This window comes from Acomys russatus, chromosome 21 (assembly GCF_903995435.1).
Source record: "Acomys russatus chromosome 21, mAcoRus1.1, whole genome shotgun sequence".
In the NCBI taxonomy this organism is placed as follows: domain Eukaryota; kingdom Metazoa; phylum Chordata; class Mammalia; order Rodentia; family Muridae; genus Acomys; species Acomys russatus.
The window spans coordinates 27,439,316-27,463,095 of record NC_067157.1 but is presented as its reverse complement, the minus strand read 5'-3'; the positions used below and the strand labels follow the sequence as shown (position 1 = coordinate 27,463,095).

The window sequence follows — 23,780 nt, the reverse complement described above, 5'->3', positions numbered from 1 at the left end:
CTATGGAAGTGACAGGAGGAAACAAAAAAATGACAATGTCCACAGTGTGCTTCCCCCAACAGGCCCTGCTGCAAAGCCCAGCATTTACTGGAGAACCTGGAAAGATACAAGTACTGCTGTTTGAGTCTCTGAGATTAACTAGGCATGACAGCAAGTTTTTAGAAGATAGGACTGGACCCTTAATACATATTAAGGGATTACATTTAAGGAGCAATTTTCAGAGCAAAGTGTAGAAGGAGAGCAGCTTGTAGCAGACTAAATTATTAATATAAATTAAAGTTGTTTTAGTTAGCATGTCTCATTTTACAAATTTGACAATATTTTCTTCCTGAGAAGGGCAATAGAATAGTCTTTGATACAAGCTCATCTCAATTCAAATGCTAGGTGTGCCTCTAAAGAACCAGGCCACCATATGGGTACAAATATATATTCTTTTTCTCCACTTGAAGATGAATGCTGGCCATATAGGTATCTACACAATAATGTGTATACCATGTGCATGTTTAACCATTTAAATATATACTTTGTATATATATGACTCCATATTTTGCAACTACTCTGCAAAGAAATTCTAATTTATTTGTTTTTATATACTGTTTGTTTGTATGGCTCTAACAACATTCATGGTGTCACTCATTGATTGATGGGCAGCTCTGTGGCTAGGATGCATTTGTGATACTTCACACAGTCTCATGGACTTTTGGGCTGCACCTCCCAGAAGGAAATTTTGTAGGAATATGTGCATTTGTATCTCCAGTGGAAATTTCTAATATTGGTGTTCTTGGATTGTACCAATGTATGTTCCAACTCTCAACTGATGAGGGTCTGTTTCTGTAAGCCTTAATTAGTGAGCATGCTATCTATTTTCTTACCTTTATCATATGGCATAGGACAAATGACTGCTTACCATAATTACCATAATACAAAACAAGTGAACATGATTCCTTATATTTCAGAGGCATTTTCTTTACCCTCCTAGGAACCATTTATTCGTATCTGTTGACTATTTTTCTATTTGACTGTAGGCCTTGCTCTTATCTATTTCTATGATTTCTTTACAGAATTGACAAAGTGCCTGTTGTTTGCCAAATATTATACCAAGAATGAACGATTGGGTTTTAAAAAGAATTAATATTTTATTATCTGGCTTGTAAGGCTGCCATAATAAATGTCACAGACTGGGGTGTTTAAATAATAGAAACTGACATCCTCATAGTTTTGGTAGCTAGACACTGGGAAACTTGGGAGGTTGTCACTGCTGAGATGGAAGAAAATGATCTAGTCATCACTGTCTTTGTGTGCATATGCCATTGTCCCTGCTCGTGTGCCTGTCCCCAAACTTCCTCTCATGCAAAGACCCCAGTTATATTGAGTTGGGGTCCATCTTAATTGTTTCATTTTCATTTGTATTACTATTATTGCTGTCAGATACTGACCGCAATTTTGAAATTTACTTCTTTGATCAGGGATTGATGAGTGCAAGATCCTCAAACCTTTCTACTGCCAAGTCTTCAGTGAAGAAAAGAGCAGTGGGACATTTATGTCACTTGTTTTAGGTGACGTGACATGTACTAACTTTTTTTCTGAGGCATTCAAGATAAAGTGCAGAACATTTTGCAGGTACTTCAAAGATTGGTTATTTTTCTTTGTAGCAAAGCTGCCACTTAAGTCATATAATCTTCTTACTTGTTAAAATCAACTTTTAAACTGTCCATCTTCATTTGTAATGCTACCACTACTACTAGGTATTGCGTGAGCAGCGAACAGGCATGCAAAGAATTACTATTTAACAAAATCCTTTTCCTGATATGAAGATTATATCTGATATAAATTATCTCAGCAACAACTACAGAAAAAAGAAAGTGTGTTTGCTGAAAACCTCTGTGTGCCTGAGGCATGCTTTAGAGCTTCATGCAATTCTGAAGCAGCATTCTTATTTTGTAAATCATGGAAGCCAAGCTTGAGTGGATCACAGCACGAATAAAGATCCACTGTCTAACTCATATCTGTGTAAGATATACAGAATAAAGCATTAGCCAAATATCACCAAACCGCGCCATTCTTTACATACATGAGTTTTCAGTCAGTTCTCATGGAAAGGAAGAGTTGGAAATTGGTCTGGACACAAGTTATTGGCAAAGATGGTCCCTTCTAAGGGCTGCAAGGAAGGATCCGCTGCAGGACCCTTTCTTTGGCTTGTTAACAGCCACCACCCCCTTCGTGTGGCTTCACACTCTTTCTTTCTGCAGACTGCACCATCTACACTGCTCCTTGCCCACTATGCAGCCACAAGTAAAATAGAATGTCAAGAAAAATCTCCCCAGGACAGGTTCAGAAATAGAATGACAAATGGCCCATGAGGCTAACTCCTTCCCCAGTCTCAGGGTGGCTTGTGTGGGGTTGGCCCTATGTAGAGCTGGCTAGTTTGTCAGAACCATCAATCCATTGGCTCTCCTAGTCCTTCAATAGGCTACAGAAGGAACACAGTGTAAAGTGATGTTGAACAGAATACAGAGGAAAGACACGTGAAGAAACAGTGTGCTCTCTTTAGTTCTGAGGTATGGAGTGTCAGAGGGTGTAGGAAGCGTTTTTAAAATACACTTGCCATGTTGCAGTCTCCCGCTTTCTATGCTTAAAGAGGAGTTTTACACTGGGATTACTCGAAGCTCTAGTTTAAACTGCTGTGTTTGGTCATTTATTCAATAAACATTGTGTTTGACCTGAGGGCTAAAAAGACATCTGGCCAGAGGTCTTCTTCTGATTGGCAGTGGTGGGGAAGGAAAAAAAAAAAAAACAACTTTTTACTTTTCAAATATATATAATCCATCTTATAAGGCCAAATTTGCATGTGGTTCGGCTTGTGCTTTTGCCCAAAGAACTTTCTCCATCTCCTCTAATGTAGCTTTCTTTGTGATTTACTTCTCTGAAAAAGTCTTTGTCTTCATTTTTCAAAGATATTTTGGTCTGGTTTAAAACACACACACACACACACACACACACACACAAAATTCTATACTGACAGTACTTGCTTGCTTATTTCTCAAAAAATAGAAGACTTTAAAATATCTCTGCATTATACTTTAGTTTGCAAAATCTCAGCTATTAAACTACCATAACAACCTACCATAAAGTGGGCCTCTTAGGAACAACAGGAAGCTATTGTTCACAGTTTGGAAAATAGTGGGTCTAACATCAAAGCGTCAGTAGATCTGGGGCCTGATGAGGCTTCTTCTCTGATATACATTATGGCTTCGGGTTTTATGTTCTTCTGGGATTCCCAAGTGTGCAAATGAGTGGGTCTTTGTGTCTCTATCTGTTCCCTGTGCTTTTCCTTCTGTTATGTCCTATTCTGATCTGTTGACTTTTATTTTATTATTATCCCTTTGAAGCCTGTTATTTTCTAACAAGAGAGAAAAGGGGGGAAGGATCCAGATATTGAATGAAAAAAAAAGTATTTTCAACAAGAAAGAAGACACAGCACTGAATCCTTAAGTGGCAAGACAGTTTCCTTCACCCTTTTTCATGAGGCCAATGAACCCATTTACAAGGGACAGAGAATCACTTCCCCAAAGGTCCACCTCTCGGACTGTCACATGAACTTGCTTAGTTTCTTCTCCTCTCAGTGTGATGAAGTGCTCTGACAGAATCAGCTTCCAGGGAAAGGGCTTACTTGGATCACATCCCATCACTTTAGGGAAGTCATGGGTACCTGAGTTTGAAGCATCAGTTATAGAGAGAGGTGAAGGCATGGAGGCAGGTTTCTGCTCACTTTCCTTTCTCCGTTTATATGACTCAGGATGCTAGCTAGCTAGGGCATAGTGCTGCTCAGAAGGTGGGAAGGGCTCTCTCCTCCCCTATAATCAACATTTAAAAATGCCTAATCCCCATAGGCATGGCCACATGGCGCATGCGCACCTCCCCAGATAAGCCTTTCTTCCATCCAGCTGAGAAACTGATCTGCAGAGATATGAATCTGCTGTGTTTCTTGTCTTTATTCTAATTTTATTTAATTTTTATTTATTTTTATTTTGGGTGTTTTTTGGTTTTTTGAGACAAGGTTTCTCTGTGTAGCCTTGGCTGGCCTGGACTCACTTTGTAGACCAGGCTGGCCTCGAACTCACAGGGATCTGCCTATCTCTGCCTCCTGACTGCTGGGATTAAAGGCGTGCACCATGTATCACTCACTACATACCCAGCCACTGCTGTCTCTTTATCTTCTCTCTTCCTGATTTGATTTTATTATTCCTTGTGGTTACCCTGTCTTTTGAGGGTCTCCTTTCCTGACCTGACTTAGCTCTTGATGATGATCCCATATCTTCTTCTTGTGCTTCCTAATATCTGGTGTGATACCAGACGTGGTGAATTTTAGATGGATGAGTCCTGAATTTTATTGGACTCTATGTGGATTGAACTTGGTTTTGGTATGCAGCTCATTTTTTTTTCTTTTTTTGAAAAGAGATAATTCTTTGCAGTAGATCCTCACCAGGCTTGTCTTGGGATTTGTGATCATGGGTGAAGACTAACTGTGATCTGGAGCTGATTTAGTTCCTCTACTTAGAAAATATCCTCTGACCCCTGACCTAATGTCCTCGCCGCTACGAAGGCATTCCACATTGGATCATGGGAAAGCGAACCAATTGCAGGAAACAAGTTTACTCCAGGCCATTTTCTTCCCCCAACCAGTGCTTTTTGGTGACTTTCACACAAGCTGTAGCTAGTATTCTGCATGCATTTTCCATTTAGCAGTTGGGTCCCTCCTTGGCCTTGAGGACATGCAGACCTCACTTTCATCTCTTCATCATCTTCAGTGGCTTGCTCTTCCTTTGTATTCTGCTGAGCAGATTGTTGCTAAGTTGGCCTCCACGAGTGCCAGCCTTTCTGCTTGGCATGGCCATACTCTATTAAGGTTTTCCCTCAATGTGTCACTCTAGAAACCATGGCCTTGGCACTAATCTGAGTCATCTGTAAACCTGAATTCTTTGCTCCACTGTTCTCAATGACTGGACTGCATTACCTATGCACCCAAGGCACAGTATTATAAATTGTTCAGTCACATAACTTTTTTTGGGGGGGGTGTTCCCACTGTACCTTCTTTTTTTTAATTTGTTCACTTTACATCGTGATTGTAGCCCCCTCCCTCGTTGTCTCCTGATCCCACCTCTTCTCCCTCATACTCTCTCCCTCCCTCCCCTAGTTCTCAGAAAGGGGAGTCCTCTTCCCCTAATATCCGACATCAGCCGGTCAAGTCTCATCCAGACTGCCTGTATCTTCTTCCTCTGTGGCCTGGTAAGGTCGCCCCGCCACAGGGAAGTGATTAACATGTGTGTGTGTGTGTGTGTGTGTGTGTGTGTGTGTGTGTGTGTGTGTGTGACAGAGTTCATCTTAGAAGTAGTCCCTACTCCCCATCTTATGGGACCCACAAGGAGACTGTGCTGGCTATCTACTACATCTGAACAGAGGGTCTAGGTCCTCACCATGCATGGTCCTTTATTGGTGCATCAGTTTCTGCAGCACTCCCCTCCTCTGCCCGGATTTGTTGGCTCCATTGGCCTCCTTGTGGAGCTCCTGTCCCCTCCAGGTCCTTCTATCCCACAACTCTGCCATAGGACTCTGTGTGCTCCACCCTGAAGTCTGGCTGTGAGTCTTGGTATCTGCTTGCATCTCCTGCTGTGTGGAGCTTTCAGAGGACCTCTATGGTAGGCTCCTCTCCTGTTCCTTCTGTTCAACTGCTTCCAGGGTCTATTCTCTTTGTCCTTCTGAATGAGAATTAAGCATCCTCCCTAGGGTCTTCCTTATCATTTAGTTTTTTTAGGTCTGAGTATTGTAGTGTGGTTATCCTGTATTATTTGACCAATATCTGCTTATAAGTGAGTATATACCATGCAAGTCTTTCTGGATCTGGATGATCATTTCTAGTTCCATCCACTTGCATGCAAATTTCAAGATTTTCTTGTTTTTAATATCTGAGTAGTAATACATTGTGTGAATGTACCACAGTTTCTTTATCCATTCTTTGGTTGAAGGACACGTGGGTTGTTTGCAGATCCTGGCTATTATGCGTAAAGCTGCTATGGACTATTAGCAATTTTTGGAGAAAGCGCCAGATTGATTTCCACAGTGGTTGTACAAGTTTGTACTCCCAGCAGCAATGGAAGAGTGTTCCCCTTTGTCCATATCCTCGCCAGAATGTGTTATCAGTTGAGTTTCTGATCTTAGCTATCCTGATAGATATTAGATGGAATTTCAGAGTCATTTTAATTTGTATTTCCCTGATCACTAGGGACATTGAACATTTCTTTAAATTTTTCTTAGCTATTCAATATTCCTCTATTGAGAATTCTCTGTTTACTTCTGTATCCCATTTTTAATTGGATTATTTGGTTTAGTGGTATTTAATTTCATGAGTTCAAAGGACAAACTGGTGAGAAAGAAATTAGGGAAAGAACACCCTTCACAATAGCCATAAAAATACATAAAGTATGTTAATGTAACTCTAACCAAGCAAGCGAAAGACTTGTATGAGAAAAAAACTTCAAGTCACTGCAGAAAGAAATTGAAAATATCAGAAGATGAAAAGATCTCCTATGCTCCTGGATAGGTGGGATTAACATAGTGAAAATGGCCATCTTACTAAAAGGAATCTACAAGTTCAATGCAATTTCCATCAAAATTCCAACACAAGAAGCATGGGAGAATAGCAAAGTAGAAGGATCCAGAGGGTCCTAGAAACCTACAAGTAGAACATTATGATAGGCAGAATTGGGCCCAGGGGTCCCGCTCAAACTAAGGCACCAGCCAAGGACAATACAGGCGGTAAACTTTAAGCCCCTACCCAGATCTAGCCAATGGTCAGAACATTCTCCACAGTTGAGTAGAGAGTGGGATATGACTTTCTCATGTACTCTGGTGCCTCACATTTGACCATGTCCCCTGGAGGGGGAGACCTGGTGGCACTCAGAGGAAGGACAGCAGGTTGGCAAGAAGAGACTTGATACCCTATGAGCATATACAGGGGGAGGTAATCCCCCTCAGGAACAGTCATGGGGGAGGGAAGAGTGGGTGGATACAAGGGATGGGATAACCATTGAGATGTAACAAGAATAAATTAATAAAAAAAATTAAAAAAAAACCCTCCAACACAATTATCTACAAACCTAGAAAGAGCAATTTTAAACCTCGAATGGAAAAATAAAACCCAGGATAGCTAAAACAATCCTATACAGTAAAAGATCTCCTGGAGGTATCTCCATCCCTGATCTTAAGGTGTACGATAGAGCAACAGTAATAGAAATAGCATGGTACTGGCATAGAAACAGACAGGTGGATCAGTGGAATTGAATTGAAGAGCCAGAAATAAACCCACATACCAAAAGACACTTGACTTTTGACAAAGAAGCCAAACCATACAATGGAAAAAAGACAGCATTTTCAACAAATGGTGGTAGTCAACTGGATGTCTACTTGTAGAAAAATGCAAATAGACCCTTATTTATGACCCTGCACAAAAATAAATTCCACATGGATTAAAGATCTCAACATAAAACTACACACGTGAATTCTGTTAGAAGAAAAAGTGGGAAAGAGCCTTGAGCTCATTGGCACAGCAGACAACTTCCTGAACAGAATACCAATAACTCAGGCTCTAAGATCAACAGTTAGTAAATGGGACCTCATGAAACTGGAAAGCTTCTGCAAGGCAAAGGACACTGTCAGCAGAATGAAATGACAGTGTACAGACTGGGAAAAGATCTTTACCAACCCTACATCTGACCGAGCACTAATACCAAAATTAAACAAAGACCTCAGTCACATAATTTTGATCAAGTGCACTTGTAACTTAAACCAGGGAAGTAAGTGCAAGCCCCATAAGTCAAACATGGTCAAAAGCAGAGATCCCAATGCATTCTCTTCACGGGGCTTATTCAGTGATTGTGACGTTTCAATCTTGTCTCCAGCTGAAATTCATTTCAATGCGTGATGAAAGGCAAGCGTGCATAACTCACCCTTTCTTCCTGCACATAATTCTTGACTCCAGAGCCATGGTTTATCCTACTCTCATTGCCTCACAATTTGTCTAAAAATCAAGTATCAATGTGTGAGTGGGGTATCTATGGACTGGTCTTTTGGCTATATTAACTTTTGAAATCTTTGTGCCAACAGTGATTGCTGAAGGGCATTCGCTCTGTTTTCATGACTTTGAGTGAGTCACTTGCTCTTACCTCCCTGGTCAAGGTTTTATTTAGACCAAGGGTATCAAGCCACATAAAACTGCTTGAGTTTCACAAGATGGAAGATGGTGAAGGGGTTTTCTACTGGAGTCACTTCACTCTGCTGCATTTAGCTATTCTCAAGTTACTCAAACTTACTATGTAAATTTCCATGTTTTGACCTTACTTGCTTTTGGATATTTTTCTCTTTAATGTTTGAAGTCATTTTAATGATCATATCTTGTATGTGCATGCATGTGCATGCATTTGCATGTATACATGTGTATATGTATATGGAGCCCTGAGGTTCGTGTGAGGTGTCTTCCTAAATCGGCCTCCCCATTTATTTTTTGAGACTGGATTCATTACTTAACTTGGAACTTACCAGTTTAGATAGAGTAACTGTTCAGTGAGCTACAGAGATCCACCTAGTTTTGCTACCTGAGTGCTGGGGTTAGAGTCAAGAACGACTGCATGTGTGTTACTTGGAGGCTGGAGATTTGAACTCAGACATCACCCTTGTGCAGTCGACATTTTACTGATTAAGCAATTGTCACAGACATCCTTCTTTACATATCTAAAATTACCATTTCTCTCTCTCTTTTTTTTCTTTCATTCTATTCCTTCTAACACTAAGTTTGGATCTGCATCTCCTCGGTTATCATTTGCTTTCTATTCGTTTCATGTATATTCTTTTTTTTAAATTTTTTTTATTAATTTATTCTTGTTACATCTCAATGGTTATCCCATCCCTTGTATCCTCCCATTCTTCCCTACCTCCCATTTTCCCCTTATTCCCCTCCCCTATGACTGTTCCAGAGGGGGACTTCCTCGCCCTGTATATGCTCATAGGGTATCAAGTCTCTTCTCGGTAACCTGCTGTCCTTCCTCTGAGTGCCACCAGGTCTCCCCCTCCAGGGGACATGGTCAAATGTGAGGCACCAGAGTACATGAGAAAGTCATAGCCCACTCTCCACTCAGCTGTGGAGAATGTTCTGACCATTGGCTAGATCTGGGAAGGTGCTTAAAGTTTACCGCCTGTATTGTCCTTGGCTGGTGCCTTAGTTTGAGTGGGACCCCTGGGCCCAATTCTGCCTATCATAATGTTCTACTTGTAGGTTTCTAGGACCCTCTGGATCCTTCTACTTTGCTATTCTCCCATGCTTCTCTTGTCTAGAGTCCCAATAGGATGTCCTCCCCTCTGTCCCAGTTTCCTGGTAAGTGAAGGCTTTCGTGGGACATGCCCCTTGGGCTAGTATGCAGATATAAGTGCGTATATACCATTTGAGTCTTTCTGCTACTGGATTAACTCACTCATTATGATCATTTCTAGCTCAATCCATTTATCCACAATTTTTGGGAATTCCTTATTTTTAATAGCTGAGTAGTATTTCGTAGTATTTATGTACCACAGTTTCTTTATCCATTCTTCTACTAATGGACACTTAGGCTGTTTCCATGTTCTGGCTATTATGAATAAGGCTGCTATGAACACGGTTGAGCAAATTTTCTTGTTGTGTGCTGGAGCATTTTCTGGGTATATTCCAAGGAGTGGAATAGCTGGGTCTTGAGGAAGCCCTATTCCCATTTTTCTGAGATAGCACCAGATAGATTTCCAAAGTGGCTGTACTAGTTTGCATTCCCACCAGCAATGAAGGAGTGTTTCTCTCTCCCCAAATCCTCGCCAGCATGTGGTGTCGCTTGAATTTTTGATCTTAGCCATTCTGATGGGTATAAGATAGAATCTCTGAGTTGTTTTGATTTGCATTTCCCTGATGACTAAGGAGGTTGAGCATTTCTTTAAGTGTTTCTCAGCCATTTGATATTCCTCTGTTGAGAATTCTCTGTTTAGTTCCAAGCCCCATTTCTCAATTGGGTTATTTGGTTTGGTGGTGTTTAATTTCTTGAGTTCTTTATATATTTTGGATATTAGACCTTTGTCAGATGCAGGGTTGGTGAAGATCTTTTCCCATTCTGTAGGCTGTCGCTTTGTTCTCTTGACAGTGTCTCCTGCCTTACAGAAGCTTCTCAGCCTCATGAGGTCCCATTTATTAATTGTTGACATTAAGACCTGGGCCATTGGTGTTCTGTTCAGGAAGTTGTCTCCTGTGCCAACATGTTCCAGGCTCCTCCCCACTTTTTCTTCTATGTGACTTGGTGTCACTGGTTTTTTGTCGAGGTCTTTAATCCACTTGGATTTGAGTTTTGTGCAAGGTGACAAATATGGGTCCAGTTGCATTTTTTAACACATAGACCTTCAGTTAGACCAGCACCATTTGTTGAAGATGCTATCCTTTTTCCATTGAATGGATTTGGCTTCTTTGTCAAAAATCAAGTGACCATATGTGTGTGGATTCATATCTGGGTCTTCAATTTGATTTCACTAATCAACCAGCCTGTTGCTGTGTCAGTACCATGCTGTTTTAATTACTATTGCTTTATAGTACAGTTTGAGATCAGGTATGTAGATTCCTCCGGAGCACCTTTTATTGTTCAAGATTGTTTTAAGTATTCTGGGTTTTTTTGTTTTTCCATATGAAGTTCAGAATTGAACTTTCAATGTCTTTAAAAAAATGTGTCGGTATTTTGATAGGGATTGCATTGAATCTGTAGATTGCTTTTGGTAGAATGGCCATTTTTACTATGTTATGTAATGATCCATGAGCAAGGAAGATCATTCCATCTTCTCAGGTCATCTTCAATCGCTTTCTTCAGAGTTTTGAAATTTTTTTCAAACAAGTCCTTCACTTGCTTAGTTAGAGTAACTCCTAAACATTTTATATTGCTTGTGGCTAATGTGAAGGGTGTGGTTTTCCTAATTTCTTCCTCTGCAAGCTTGTCATTTGTGTATAGGAAGGCTACAGACTTTTTTGAGTTAATTTTGTATCCAGCCAATTTGCTGAAGGTATTTATCAGCTGTAGGAGTTCTCTGGTGGAATTTTGAGCGTCACTTATGTACACTATCATATCATCTGCAAACAGGGATAATTTGACTTCCTCCTTTCCCATTTGGATACCCTTGATCTCCTTTTGTTGTCTTATTGCTCTGGCTAGAACTTTGAGTACTATATTGAAGAGATATGGAGAGAGTGGGCAGCCTTTCCTTGTTCCCGATTTTAGAGGAATTTCCTTGAGTATCTCACCATTTACCTTGATTTTGGCTATTGGCTTGCTGTATATAGCCTTTATTATGTTGAGGAAAGTGCCTTGTATCCCCGATCTCTCTAAAACTTTAAACATGAATGGGTGTTGGATTTTATCAAATGTCATGGATATTCTTATACACTAATATCTTTGTTTTTTTTCCTTAGGTTGAGATAGGGTCTTGCTCTATAGCCCAGGCTGGACTGAAGTCAAGCCTTCTGCCTCAGCTTCGAAGAATTAGAGATATGATGCTTCACACTCTGATTGTTTCTGCTCGTACACATTCTGCTGGATATGTTGCCTCCATACTTGTATTCCAAACCAAATGACTTAAAGAAGTAAATAATAAATAAATAAATAAAATGCCTTAACATTTCCTAACTGCATATATAGATACCAACTGTGCCTCCATTGTTTTCCTAGTTGTGATATCTTGGTTTATTGCCTAAAGATTTTGACTGTGAATATTAACATGGATGAAAACACAAGCTTGCAGTGGAGGGAATACGTTGGATGGCATGTGTTGTGTGAAGTCATGGTGGCCATCATTTCCTCTGGCCTGACCAGTACATTTCTATTGATGTAGTCCTAGACGTTATTAATTTTGTTGCCAACCAAACCACAACCTATTGACACTGAAATACTGCTAAGTACACTCCTGGATCTCCCCTACAACTTCGTTATAAAATTGCATGTTCCCTTACCTAACCCAACTCAGTGAATTATAAACATGTTCTTTTTTACCTATTACATTTCATCATAAAATAAGGAAAACACAATGCTTATGGACATGAGAATACACTTTTCTATACTAATTTTATAGGTACATATTAAACTAATGTCACAGCAAGGACATACTTTGCTGTAAGATTATTCTTTGTGGTCTTGAATCCTTCTTGGGGGTGGGTACTTTTGGAGAGCCAACTGCATAGTAACTATAGTCAATGAATGATTCATTGGTCTTTTTTATGATCTAACATTCATTTTCTCATTTATCCTTAATAATTTATATGTATTATTCCAAGCAAAAATATTTTCTGGGTTCTACTATATTTATAAATTATTCTTGGTAGGTTTTATATTTTGAAATTAAAAAAAAATGTCTGCCATTGACTCAGCCTTTAGACTTTTATGGCCATGTCTTTCTCCATATTCACAGAGATTTTTATTAGTTCATTTGACTTAATCCAAAGTTTAAATTAGAGGGAGCTGTGGATAGAAAAGAGAATGTTGAATTCTAGTTTTTGTTTGCTTTTTTTTTCTTACTTTTGATACAGGGCATGACTTTGTCTGTCCTAGAATTACTATGTAGCCATGACTACCCTTGAACTCAGAGTGGTCCTTCCTCTTCACTAGTGTTCTGGATTTCAGGGGTCAGTACCCTATTCAGCTTGAAGTTCACTTTTAAACGATGGTGAGACTGTAGAGCAACGATTGTTAATATTTAACTTTTTTAAGCATATGATTCTGAAAACAGTTTTCAACTCCCACACAAACTCCCACTGAGAGATCATAGATCAACAGCCTAGTCAAAATAATTTTGTTTTGATTCTTGCTTGTTTAAGCACATGCCATCAATCCAGGTATTTTCTGCGGGCCTTTTTAGGTAATAAGATTATTTGTTAAAAAAAAAAAATCATTGTTTTCTGAATGATTCCAGCATCTACTTTCTTCCTATACACAGATATAACGTGGGCTCTCCAAAGAAAGTTGGCAAAGGGCTATACCAAATCAGGAGGATCTTAATGCCTAACTCCAGGCATTCCTAGAATCAGAAACAACCAAAATGTTTCTCTAAGCTAGCCACAGAAATCCAATATGATAGTGCAGAAAATAAGAATTATTTCATGAAAAAAAATCCCATAAAGTTAATCCAATCATGTTCAGTAATAGAACCTCAAACCTTAACAGCAGTACAGGACCAGAAAAAAGCAGGCCATGGAAGCAGCTTCTTAAAGAGTTTTACAAGGACAAAATGTGCAGTCATCATCAAACTCCTATCCAGATCTAACCAAGGGACAGAACATTCTCCACAGTTAAGTGGAGACTGGGGACTGACTTTCACAGGATCTCTGGTGCCCCATATTTGGCCATGTCCCTTTGTTGGGGAGGCCCAATGGCAGGCGGAGGAAGGATAGCGGACTACCAAGAAGAGACTTGATACCCTAGCACCATATTCAGGGGGAGGAGGTCCCCCCTGGGTCACAGTCATAGGGAAGGGGATTGGGGTGAAAGTGGGAAGGAGGGAGGAATGGGAGGATGTAGGGGATGGGATAGAAAATGAAATGTAATATGAATTATTTTACTTTTCAATAAAAATGTGTTAAAAAAAAAAAAAGAGTTTTACAGACACAGGGAACCACTGTGGCATGCTGTACCAACCATTTCAGTCCGCTAGGGGAAGCTTATGCAAATGACTTAATCAATATTCCAGCAGCATTCAGTTTACTAAAGCAGTAAATTAGCCTACCTCTGAAATTCCCAACATGTTTCTGAACAGCAGCTTCCCTTGGGAAACCAGTAGGGTTCTCTGTCCTCTAGCTCCACCCTCTTCGGCCTGTCTCCACCCTTGCACAAATGCCCATAAACCAAACAAAAATATTTGCCCAGGATTGTGAAAATGAAACTCCACTCACTGCACCCTCAATGGGCAATTGATCTAACCCTCTTGGAGGACTGAGAATGCGACAGGAAAATTACATACAGATAAACTGCCATTGGTGCCTGATAACTGCTCATGTAGGAGAAAAAAAAAATACGTCATGATTACTTTTGAGGAATTAATTCATAGTTGAGATAGTGACATTTATTGGTGGCCTGTCCACCAGTGGGCCTGTACATCTTCTGAGCTTCATCCACTATCCACACAGTCTTACACCCAGTTATATACAGTTTATTTTCTACACAGTATGGGTTTGAACTCTTGAGTTTGATGACAAGCAAGATGACTTGTGTGTTGTTACAGTGTGTTCCAGGAAGTGGTTAGGATCTTAAGAGACGAGGCAAGAACTGTAGTGTCTTTATTATGGGAGTACATGCCCTGCACATCTCCCTCTATTGCAAGGCAGCCATATATCTACACAGATAGGAAAATGTTCCTGAATCTACTCCATATATATTTAGAAAAAGATTATTACATGTTATAAATAAAATTTTTATCTTAGGAATTAACACCATACCCTCACAGTCTACCAAACATGCCCATCAATAAAACCCACTGATTAAGCAGATGGTCAAGAAAATTGTGATGTACTATCCCTATTAGACTCTGACAGTGGTTCTTATTCAAATGGCAATTACTGGAGGGGGGGGAATGTAATCTCAACTATTTAGAAAAATGGCTTTATTGAATTTACAAACAAGGACCAACAATTTTCCATTTCCTTAGCAAGATATTAAATCAAGCAAGCTAAGTGTGTCATCATGACTGTAATTTACATGATGTGACATGACAGTTAAGATGTACTGTGGTAATTTCTGAGAGCTGGCAGTATTATTGTAGTATCAAAAATTTATATGGTTCAGTTATTAAGGCGAATTGTTTCATTCATACAGGGAAGGCTGACAGCAAACCACTGAGGGCTTCCACGGTACGCTAAAAAAATGCCTTCCGTAGTCAAACAATTTTCACACTCAGTTACCATTGTTTTGCTTGCTGAGTGGAAATGGGAACACAGGCAGGCAGGGCCTTGTGAAGCTTAAATGATCTTCCGTGGAGTGTGGAGTGCTTCATTGTGGGTAGTTAGAAGAAACAGTTCATCCAAATGAGGGGAGCTATCTTTGGGATCCAACCCCTACCACCACAGTGAAGAGGATGTCCAAATTCTTTGCTCTGATGTGACTTGATATCCCGTTTGGTTGGTTTGCCTCTGTTGGCTTGGCTTTCAGCCAACAGAATGAATAGGCATATGCCCCCCCCGCCAAAAAAAAAAAGTCACGGAAAATATGGCAATGGTAATTTCTACAAGTAACTACCTTTAAATAATAGCATAGTACCCCACCAAGTATGAAATTGTTCTATTTTTGGCCCAAATTTCTTCTTGAAGTTCCTTTCCACAAAAAGGAAGTAAGTCTAGTTTTATTTTTAATTTTTTGGCAGTGTTGAGCAGGAGAAATTCAAGTTGTGTGCTGTTTTGTTCTTGTCAGGGGTATAGGAGGTGTCTAAGTAGGATAAAATGACTTCATGTCGTAAAGAGCCTAGCAAATAAAAGTTTAATTATATTTTTATTACAGCGATTGAATTTTATGCAACATATGCTGTCTCTTTTAAAATATGTGTTCACTGAAAAACCTACTTTACTCGTTTACACATTTTCACAGTAGCATTTAGAAGTCTGTTAAAAATGAGAACCTGGCTACGAGTAGAAATCCTTCTATCAAGTAAAATGACCAGTTCCTGTTCATTGAGCGGCACCTGAGTTACTGTCATTTCTGTTTCAATGCTCACGTATTATGCAATGCAGCCAATAGTTATAAGTATACTTTTGTTTATTCAACCAATGAAATTTTTTCTTCAATATTAACAATATGTTCTTAGAGGTGACAGGTGATGTTTTTCCCCATCACCAGGTTTTTGTCATCACTGTCTTCTGGTGTAGTGAGGCAACTTAATCCCTGACGAGGTATTAATTTTCACACAGCAGGAAAAAATTCCCAAAATAATTAAATTTAGTTGTTAATAAATGGTTTGGAAAAGAAAACAGAATTCTAATCACAAAGAAATATATCTAAAGAGAATTCATGTACAATAGGAAAGACTTCAAACACACACACATACACACAGTGAATTTTCAAGGTTGTTCTCCTTGATTATATGTGTATTTTACATTTGAGTCAGCTTGAGAGCAACATGTGTTTTCAATAAGGCAAGTTAAGGGTACTTCTCTGCCCAAACTCTAGAAAATATGAGGTGTAGCTTACAGACACCTCATAGCAAGTATTGAATTAGATATGTAATAAATCCATTTTTCCAATTAACATGCCTATTGGATAGAAGAAAAAGGTAACTACCTCACTTAAAGTTTTGAAATAAAACTGAAAAAGATGAGGAAAACTTTGTAAAGAATTGCCACTGTAGACTACTGTAAGTAGACAGACCATAATTTCCTCCAATGTCTAGACTATATTTTCCCCCAAAAGTCTAGAGATTTCATTAATACCCACTGATAGGAATAGTTTACCCAGGACCTACATGAAGACCTAAGGCTGCCACAGCCCTTTGATATCTCCTGTTTATATCAGGTATGCCACTTGGAGAAAGCCCAACGTGACCTCATCAAAGTCCTTTGGAAAATGTGATACAGTATGTGTTTGGCTTTATGTGAACACACAAAATGAGCTTGCTTTCTAGATAGGTCAATTAAAGCACAGCTTCAAGAAGAATGTCACGAAGGGACTTACTTTGTTTCCAAGATACGAAGCTGGTGCACTCCAGTAGTAACTATCTGGAAGGGACCGCCGGGCCTTAGAGTTCCCGATACTGATCTGCTGAGGCGCGTTGGGGCTATCAAGCTGGGGAGCCACCTGAAGTCGGCCAGAGATGTCTGTGAGATACCAACCACGCATATCTTGAACCTTAAAAAAAACACAATCATCTCCAGTTACAAACAAACACACGAACAAAAAAAAAAAAAAAAAAAAAAAAAAAAAAAAAAACAACAGTAGCTTTTTTTTTTTTTTTTTAATCTAGCACGGAGCTTGCAGTTTTTGAAACTACTAATGGGAAAAGGCTACAGACATTTCAAAAACACACGAGTGCTCTATATTGTGTACGTCATCATTATTACCGTGTGTGCTCATGGAGTATCCACTGTTTATTTTTTATTGATGATATTGAGGCTCTTGATAGAACTATGTAATAATCAGTTTTTACTGTCTCCTTATACTGCGATTCCAAGTACTATTTGTTTGTGTACGTGTGTGCATGCATGTGGGTGTTTGCGCATGTCTGTGTGTACGCTCTGTGCATAGGTGGCATTTGTGTCTATGCATATGTGCCTGCACATGCATGAGTGAGTGCGTGTGATGGAGGTCAAGATTAGCACTTACTGTCTTCCTCAGTTGCTCTCTATTTTTTAGTTTTTGAGACACAGCCTGGCACTGGTGCTGATTTAGTTAGACTTCAACACCAGGGATCTGCCCAGCTCTGTCTCCCCAGTGCTAGAGTTATTGGTGTACCCCACTGTACCCAGCTATTTACGTGAGTACTAGGGACTTGCATGGCAACCATTTGGCTAACTTCACCAAAAATAGAAACTCACTCTAACTTGTATGGTGGTTATAATGTTAGATAACTTATAAAATAGTTTGACTTGGAATTTCACATTGTTCATATCAGTAGTATTCCTTACAGTCTTATGAAGCCGAAGACCTCACAAGTGTTGCGTATGTATTCATAAAGCAGAGGGCAAAAGAAATCATAAATGTAAGACCTAAAAGGTAGCTTTCGCTCAATATTTCCATTCTTCCTACTTTATGAATTTTCTGTCTGCAGGCTCCAGGTCATTTGAATCCACCAGAATGTTGCTATGACAACATCTCCCAAAACTGTATATATTCTTTTTCATAGGACCACAGCTTGGCCCCAAAAAGGAAATCACTTTAAAGGAAGAATAAAAGATGAATAATGATTAGCTTTACAGTGTTATACATCAGGTATAACAATGTATGTATACACTGTATGTATCAAAGTCAGGTATACATATCCACTTTAATGTGAATCTATCCTGTGTAGTTAAAACAAAACTGTTTGTTGAAGTGGGAGACACCAGAATTTTAGCATCACTGTGACCAGATCCCTAATATCTACCACCTAAGAGGGAAGGATTTACTTTGCCCCGAGGGTGAAGATTTGTCCATCATAGGGGACACACTAGTGGAGAAGAGCTATGTATCTCATGACAACCGGTGGGTAGGGTATAGCGGTGAAGAATGCATGGCCTGATGCCCATTGCCAAAGATGCCCCCTTTGACTTACTTCCTCTTATCAGGCCCTTCTCTCAGCATTCCTGCCATCTCCCAGTAGTCTATTCAAAAATGTAACCTATAACTAGGACAAATTGTTGATTAGGTGAGAGCCCTTCTGACCCAGACATCATTGCAGAGACCCAAAGGAGTACTCTGCTCAGGGCCTACTCACCCCTCAGTCTAGTCAATCCCCAAACCAGGGTTCATCATGATAGCAGCTACGAGGTTCAGAATACTACTGCCTGAGAAATAGCTGTTGTTGCAAGTGACAACAACCAGAGATTGACCTTGCATAAATTAAATATTACTTTTCGTTTTCAAGCCTTGGGCAATCTAAGACTGGCTTCCTCTTCTAACGCTAGCTGTCCCAAGGTGTCCTGAGACATCTGAGGAGAGCCTGGACCTACATTCTGGAGACCAAGGCTTGAACGGTACCTATCCCCAACCACTGGAGAGCTATGAAGCTTCGATGTATCCGTGGAGTTGTCAGGAACATTATGCATGACTTTTAAACAAGATGAAGAACTTAGGTGCTGAGTCCACTCAGTATGGTTTCTTCAAAGTTTTCTTGGAAATTCAGACATTGGATAAGCATATAGGTATTCACAGTTCCATACAAGAATGCAGTCAGAAACACTTATTTCAAACTTGACTCCAAAGCAACACAGACAGGACAGTATTGGATGACTGCGTTCTGCATTAGTTTGCAGGTCGAAGCTGCAAGAAAGTATTTAGGAGATAGTTTATAAAAATAGCAGCCTATAAAATATGGCTCTGATATGTCACTCAGTTGTTCACAATCCACTGTGTCTCCATAGCCTTTCTCCTGAAATCTACTTTTTCATTTACTCTGAAGTTCACTTTTTCCAACCTGCTTCCTATATGCTCTGCACTTGGTCTAGCCCATATGGCGATGGGAATTATCAAAGACCATTTTTCTCTCACACATTTTTTACAGAGGAAATGGCTCTCTGCAGACAGGCAGTGGGAATCAAGGTGGGAAAAGTGGGCAAATGTATAGTACGTGTTTGTTTTAGAGAAATACAGTCTTGGTTACTGCTAAGAATGATTAAGTCAGGGTTTTCTTATGTGACAAATAGATTATATGAGTGAATGGAAATGAAATATTTACTATTGCTATCTTATATGCTTTCTTGTACATCTTGTGCTTTGGATGAACACAACATGATTCTCATTATGTTTTCATAGATGGGATTTGACAAGGGTTATATCTACTTCAGAGAGAACTTAGTCTGTAGACTTACACAAATACTTTAATAAATATCATTTTAGGTGTGTGTGTGTGTGCGTGTGTGTGTGTGTGTACATGTGTAAGGTATATGCATATGAGTGTTGGTGCTCCCAGTAGTTGAAAGAGGGCAACAAATCCCCTCGAGCCAGAGTTACAGTCAGTTGTGAGCCAAGTGATGTGAGTGCTGGGCACCAAATTCTAGTTCCTTTCAAGAGCAGTAAGCTCTGAGTCTTCTCTCTGGGCCACAGATAGAATCTGAAAGACTTTGAACCAAAAATACACAAAGAACATTTGAATGAAATTCTATTCACTTTAGTTTTGGACAGGTTTAAGTTGTATCTAAAGTTATTTGTTGTGTTTGTTTGTTTTTAATTTCTTTTAACAAAACAGGAGCAACAGAGAACATGGGGCAGTGTGCCAAGGGCAGTGAGCATCCTTACATTCCCATAGGTCCAGTAGGAACTCTGACATCTGGTTGACACCCCTGAACAGAAGCATTCCTCACAGCCTTTCAGATTATCTTCTTGCAAGTTGAAGAAGCCGGGTTTGCAACGGCTGCAGTCTTCACCTTCAACGTTCTCCTGAAAATGTGTAGAGAGGTGTGTTAGCAATGAATGCATCTTTTAAAGGACAATCTGCTCTGTGCCTGCGTCAGGAAAACATGGCTGCAGTCTTCATTTTACTTTCTTACCCATTTTTAGGGCGCAGTGATGCAATGAAGAACAACTGCTCTGAAGTTTCCTGTTAAGATCCATTGTTCTAATATCACAGCCTATGTGTATGGTGGGGTTTACCAAGTCCTAAGCACTGTGATCAAAGCTGCTATTTTGATCTGTACTAAGAACACAGAGTAAATATTATGATAAATCCAAATGTGTTTGACTGATGAAAGTGGAGCCAATATCAGACTCACCAATCCGAGTAGGGTGGTAACTTAATCTTCAAGTATATGATAAAATTGAAACGTGGTTTTTATATAAAATTGTCAAATACATTCATATTACAGGTTAAAAATACATGCATTTGAGGCAAGTATATAGAGTTGAGCTGTGTGGAGTTTGGGGGAAATATGTATAGTTTTCCTGATCTGAATAAAGAGAAAAGAGAAGACCTTTTTTCCTGATTAATTTTTTAAGAATGTTTTTGGATTTGTTTTGCTTTTGCACACTGGCCTGGCAGGTTATTTAACAGGAAGATTATGAAGATAATTGATTCTTGTTTGGTGACCATTCCCCAGATTAGGCTAATTAATCCTAGTCCCAGGACATGGAAAATATGTTTGCTTATAGATGAGACTTAAATGTGTGCTCAGACCAATGAAAGCTGACTACACCATGACAGCCTGAGAAGTGGTTAATTTTGACTAATACCTCCAAATGAAGGCGTTTCTCAGCAGGAAAATGGATTCCCAGCATCCTTAGGCATGCACAATTGCTCATCCGCCTCTTCCTTGCACTCTCCTTCTACGTTACTGTGCAGCTTTCCCTTATTCAAGAGCTAACTTGTTTCCAAATTGTTTCTGTAGCTGTAAGTGCATTACTTTATTATAACCTCCAAAGAATTCCCAGGCTTACAAAGATCATTCTCTCCCAACACATATCACAGTTAGTCAGAGGTGGAAACCCTCCTATGTACACATTTCCAGAAAATAACAGGGTTCCTGGACCATGCTGAGCACTGGCTTCAAACAAGTTTATTAAGATTAAACAATTTGCTCAGTGGTAGTGTTTTTATGCATACCAAAGTGCTATATACACACAGTGGATGGTTATTAAAAACATATTTGAAGGGCCAGGAGATGGTCCAGCTGGCAAAAATGCTTGCTTCATAAGCATGAAGAGAGATGTGAGTTTTAGCACCAACATCCAAGTTAATAAACAAACAAACAACAACAACAACAAAATAAGTAAATCTGCAGGATGCTAGGTACATAGTATGGGCTGGTCATCCAAGCACTGAGGAACCAGAGCCAGGAAGGGCCCAGTCTAAGCTGAATGAGCAAGCTCCAAGTTCAGTGGAGAACCCTGTCTCAAAATATAAAGGAGAAGCATGATCAAGGAATACACCCAACATGGCAGTCTCTGGCTTCCACACAAAGGCACACATAAACAAGCCTACACAGACATTCTCATACAAACACAAATGTATTTGAGTAAGCCAGTATTGGCAAGATGGAGTGGTGAAGAATATAAAAACCGAAGACAGAAAATGGACCCCAAACAAGGAGAAATTTACCTAAGCTTCAGTCTTCGTTTCTTAATATCTTTGATCCGTTTACAATTCCATCTATTTGTGTGTTGCTGGGAGCCATGGAAGAATGACATGCCCACAATGGCAGGACATATCTTAATGTTTAGTATCTTGATATGTATAGAAATTGAAGTGTGGTTACTAAGATTCTTGACCAGTTTTAAATTTTCTCAGCTTATCCCAAATATTTTAAGATGATAGATGTCAGCAAGAGAAATCAGCCTACTCTCAGACCCATAGGGACCAAGAAATCCCCAAAGCACAGAAACGAAGAGCATCTTCAAAAGAGTACACAGGCAGGAAAGATGAAACATGCCTATAATTATAATTTAGCTTTTCCCGTTGAGGACACAGTACAGCTGTTCCGAACAGTGTGTTCTTCTGTGCTCAGTCTAGTCTACTTTTCATTTACTCTAATTTGAGAGTAAGTAATACCACCTCTTCTGAGATTCAGACTGAGACAAACAATTAGAGAAATTTTAGCTACATATTCCTTAGCTCCACTTTCGCCTTGTTATGTGACCTTAAGAAAAATTATGAATAAATCGCTGCATATTCAATTTAGTCTAATAACCTCAAGCAGCACACTAGAGTGGGAGTTCTGGGTACTGTACAGATGAGGGTAGAGTCAAGGCCTCTGTTCTTAAAAGCCAGCATCTATACAGATAAAAGGGTGTGCCTGAAATCAACTGCAAGGTGGAAGGCGGTCAGTACATCTCAGAAGCAAATTAACGTAGGAGAACATACAGAAGGAGGTGTGGGTTCTTCCTGTGAAGGCTTTATGGGGTTTTTGGATGGGAAGCAAATTGAAAATAAACCTTGAGGCATGGCTTTTAAAATTCTCTTTGACTGGTAGGGGTAGAAAGACATCTGCGTTAGCAAAGACAGTGAAAATAATATTTAATACGAGAAAAGTTTCATTTGTCATTTATTCTCCCAAAATAAAGACCCTGAAAACTTCCTATATGCTAGGAATTTCACTTGGCACTTAAAATCAAAGGCCTTGCTCTTAAATAATGGACATTTAAGGCTATCCTACAAGACAACACCTCTTTTCTTAGGGAATGTTACATAATTACTGAGTGCTAATTAGGAGCCAAATTCACAGAACTCTAATGGAGGCACTTGAGAGTGCAATGCGTATGAGCTATGAGACAGTGGGACACAAAATCTTTCACTACCAAATAGCACAGGAGGGTTTAACTCAACGGGACTGGATGCTCAAAGCCTTCGTCAGACAATGAATTTCATGTTTGAACAGTAGTTCTCAACTTTCTTAACGTTGCACTCTTTAATACAGTCCCTTATGTTGTGGTGGCCTCTCAACCTTAAAATTATTTTGTCCCTACTTCATGACTATAGTTTGGCTACTGTTATGAATTGTAATGCAAATAGTTTGGGAGATATGGGTTTACCAAAGGGGTTGCAAGCCACAGTTTGAGAACCACGGTGTTATAGGGAACTAACCAGAAGAGCTCTGAGATAGCTTGGTAGAATGGTTTTGTATATGTGGGTTCTAGGTTCCCATTAGCTAATCCTGTCTTAGCACTCTAGTTAATGCCTTATCTCATGCATCTGGAGGCTTCAGAGCCATGCGTTTCAGTGAGACTTTGTGAATGTTACAAACCCAGCAAACATTTGCCATGTGAGCATTCCCTAAGGCCATAACTATGTCTTTGACAAAATCCTGGACACAAGACGTAAGTGTGCTTCCTTGGTGGGCAGTTTTCCCTCCCTGTCACACATGGTGGGAGATGCAGCATGCTGCATGCTTCCACTGAGAGAGGATAGATGACATCCCGTGCTTTATTTCCCATAGACTGTGCATCTTCTGTCTAGAAATTCTAGTCTGAAACTGTCCATGCAATAAAGCACAGTGTGAATATAACATATTTTTTGTAAGTTCTGAAAGTCCTTTTAAGAAGTCACTGAAACTGATGTGGCCTCCAGGAAACTCTAAA

General features: G+C 39.6%; 1 protein-coding gene across 1 annotated transcript in view; it reads right to left on the bottom strand.

Annotated features, from left to right (window-relative positions):
• Lama2 (laminin subunit alpha 2) overlaps positions 1-23,780 on the bottom strand; it is a 570,793-nt gene that overhangs the window by 294,028 nt on the left and 252,985 nt on the right. The window contains 2 exon segments of the mRNA XM_051164111.1: positions 16,752-16,925; positions 20,010-20,150. Coding sequence (XP_051020068.1) covers positions 16,752-16,925; positions 20,010-20,150 — 315 coding nt within the window.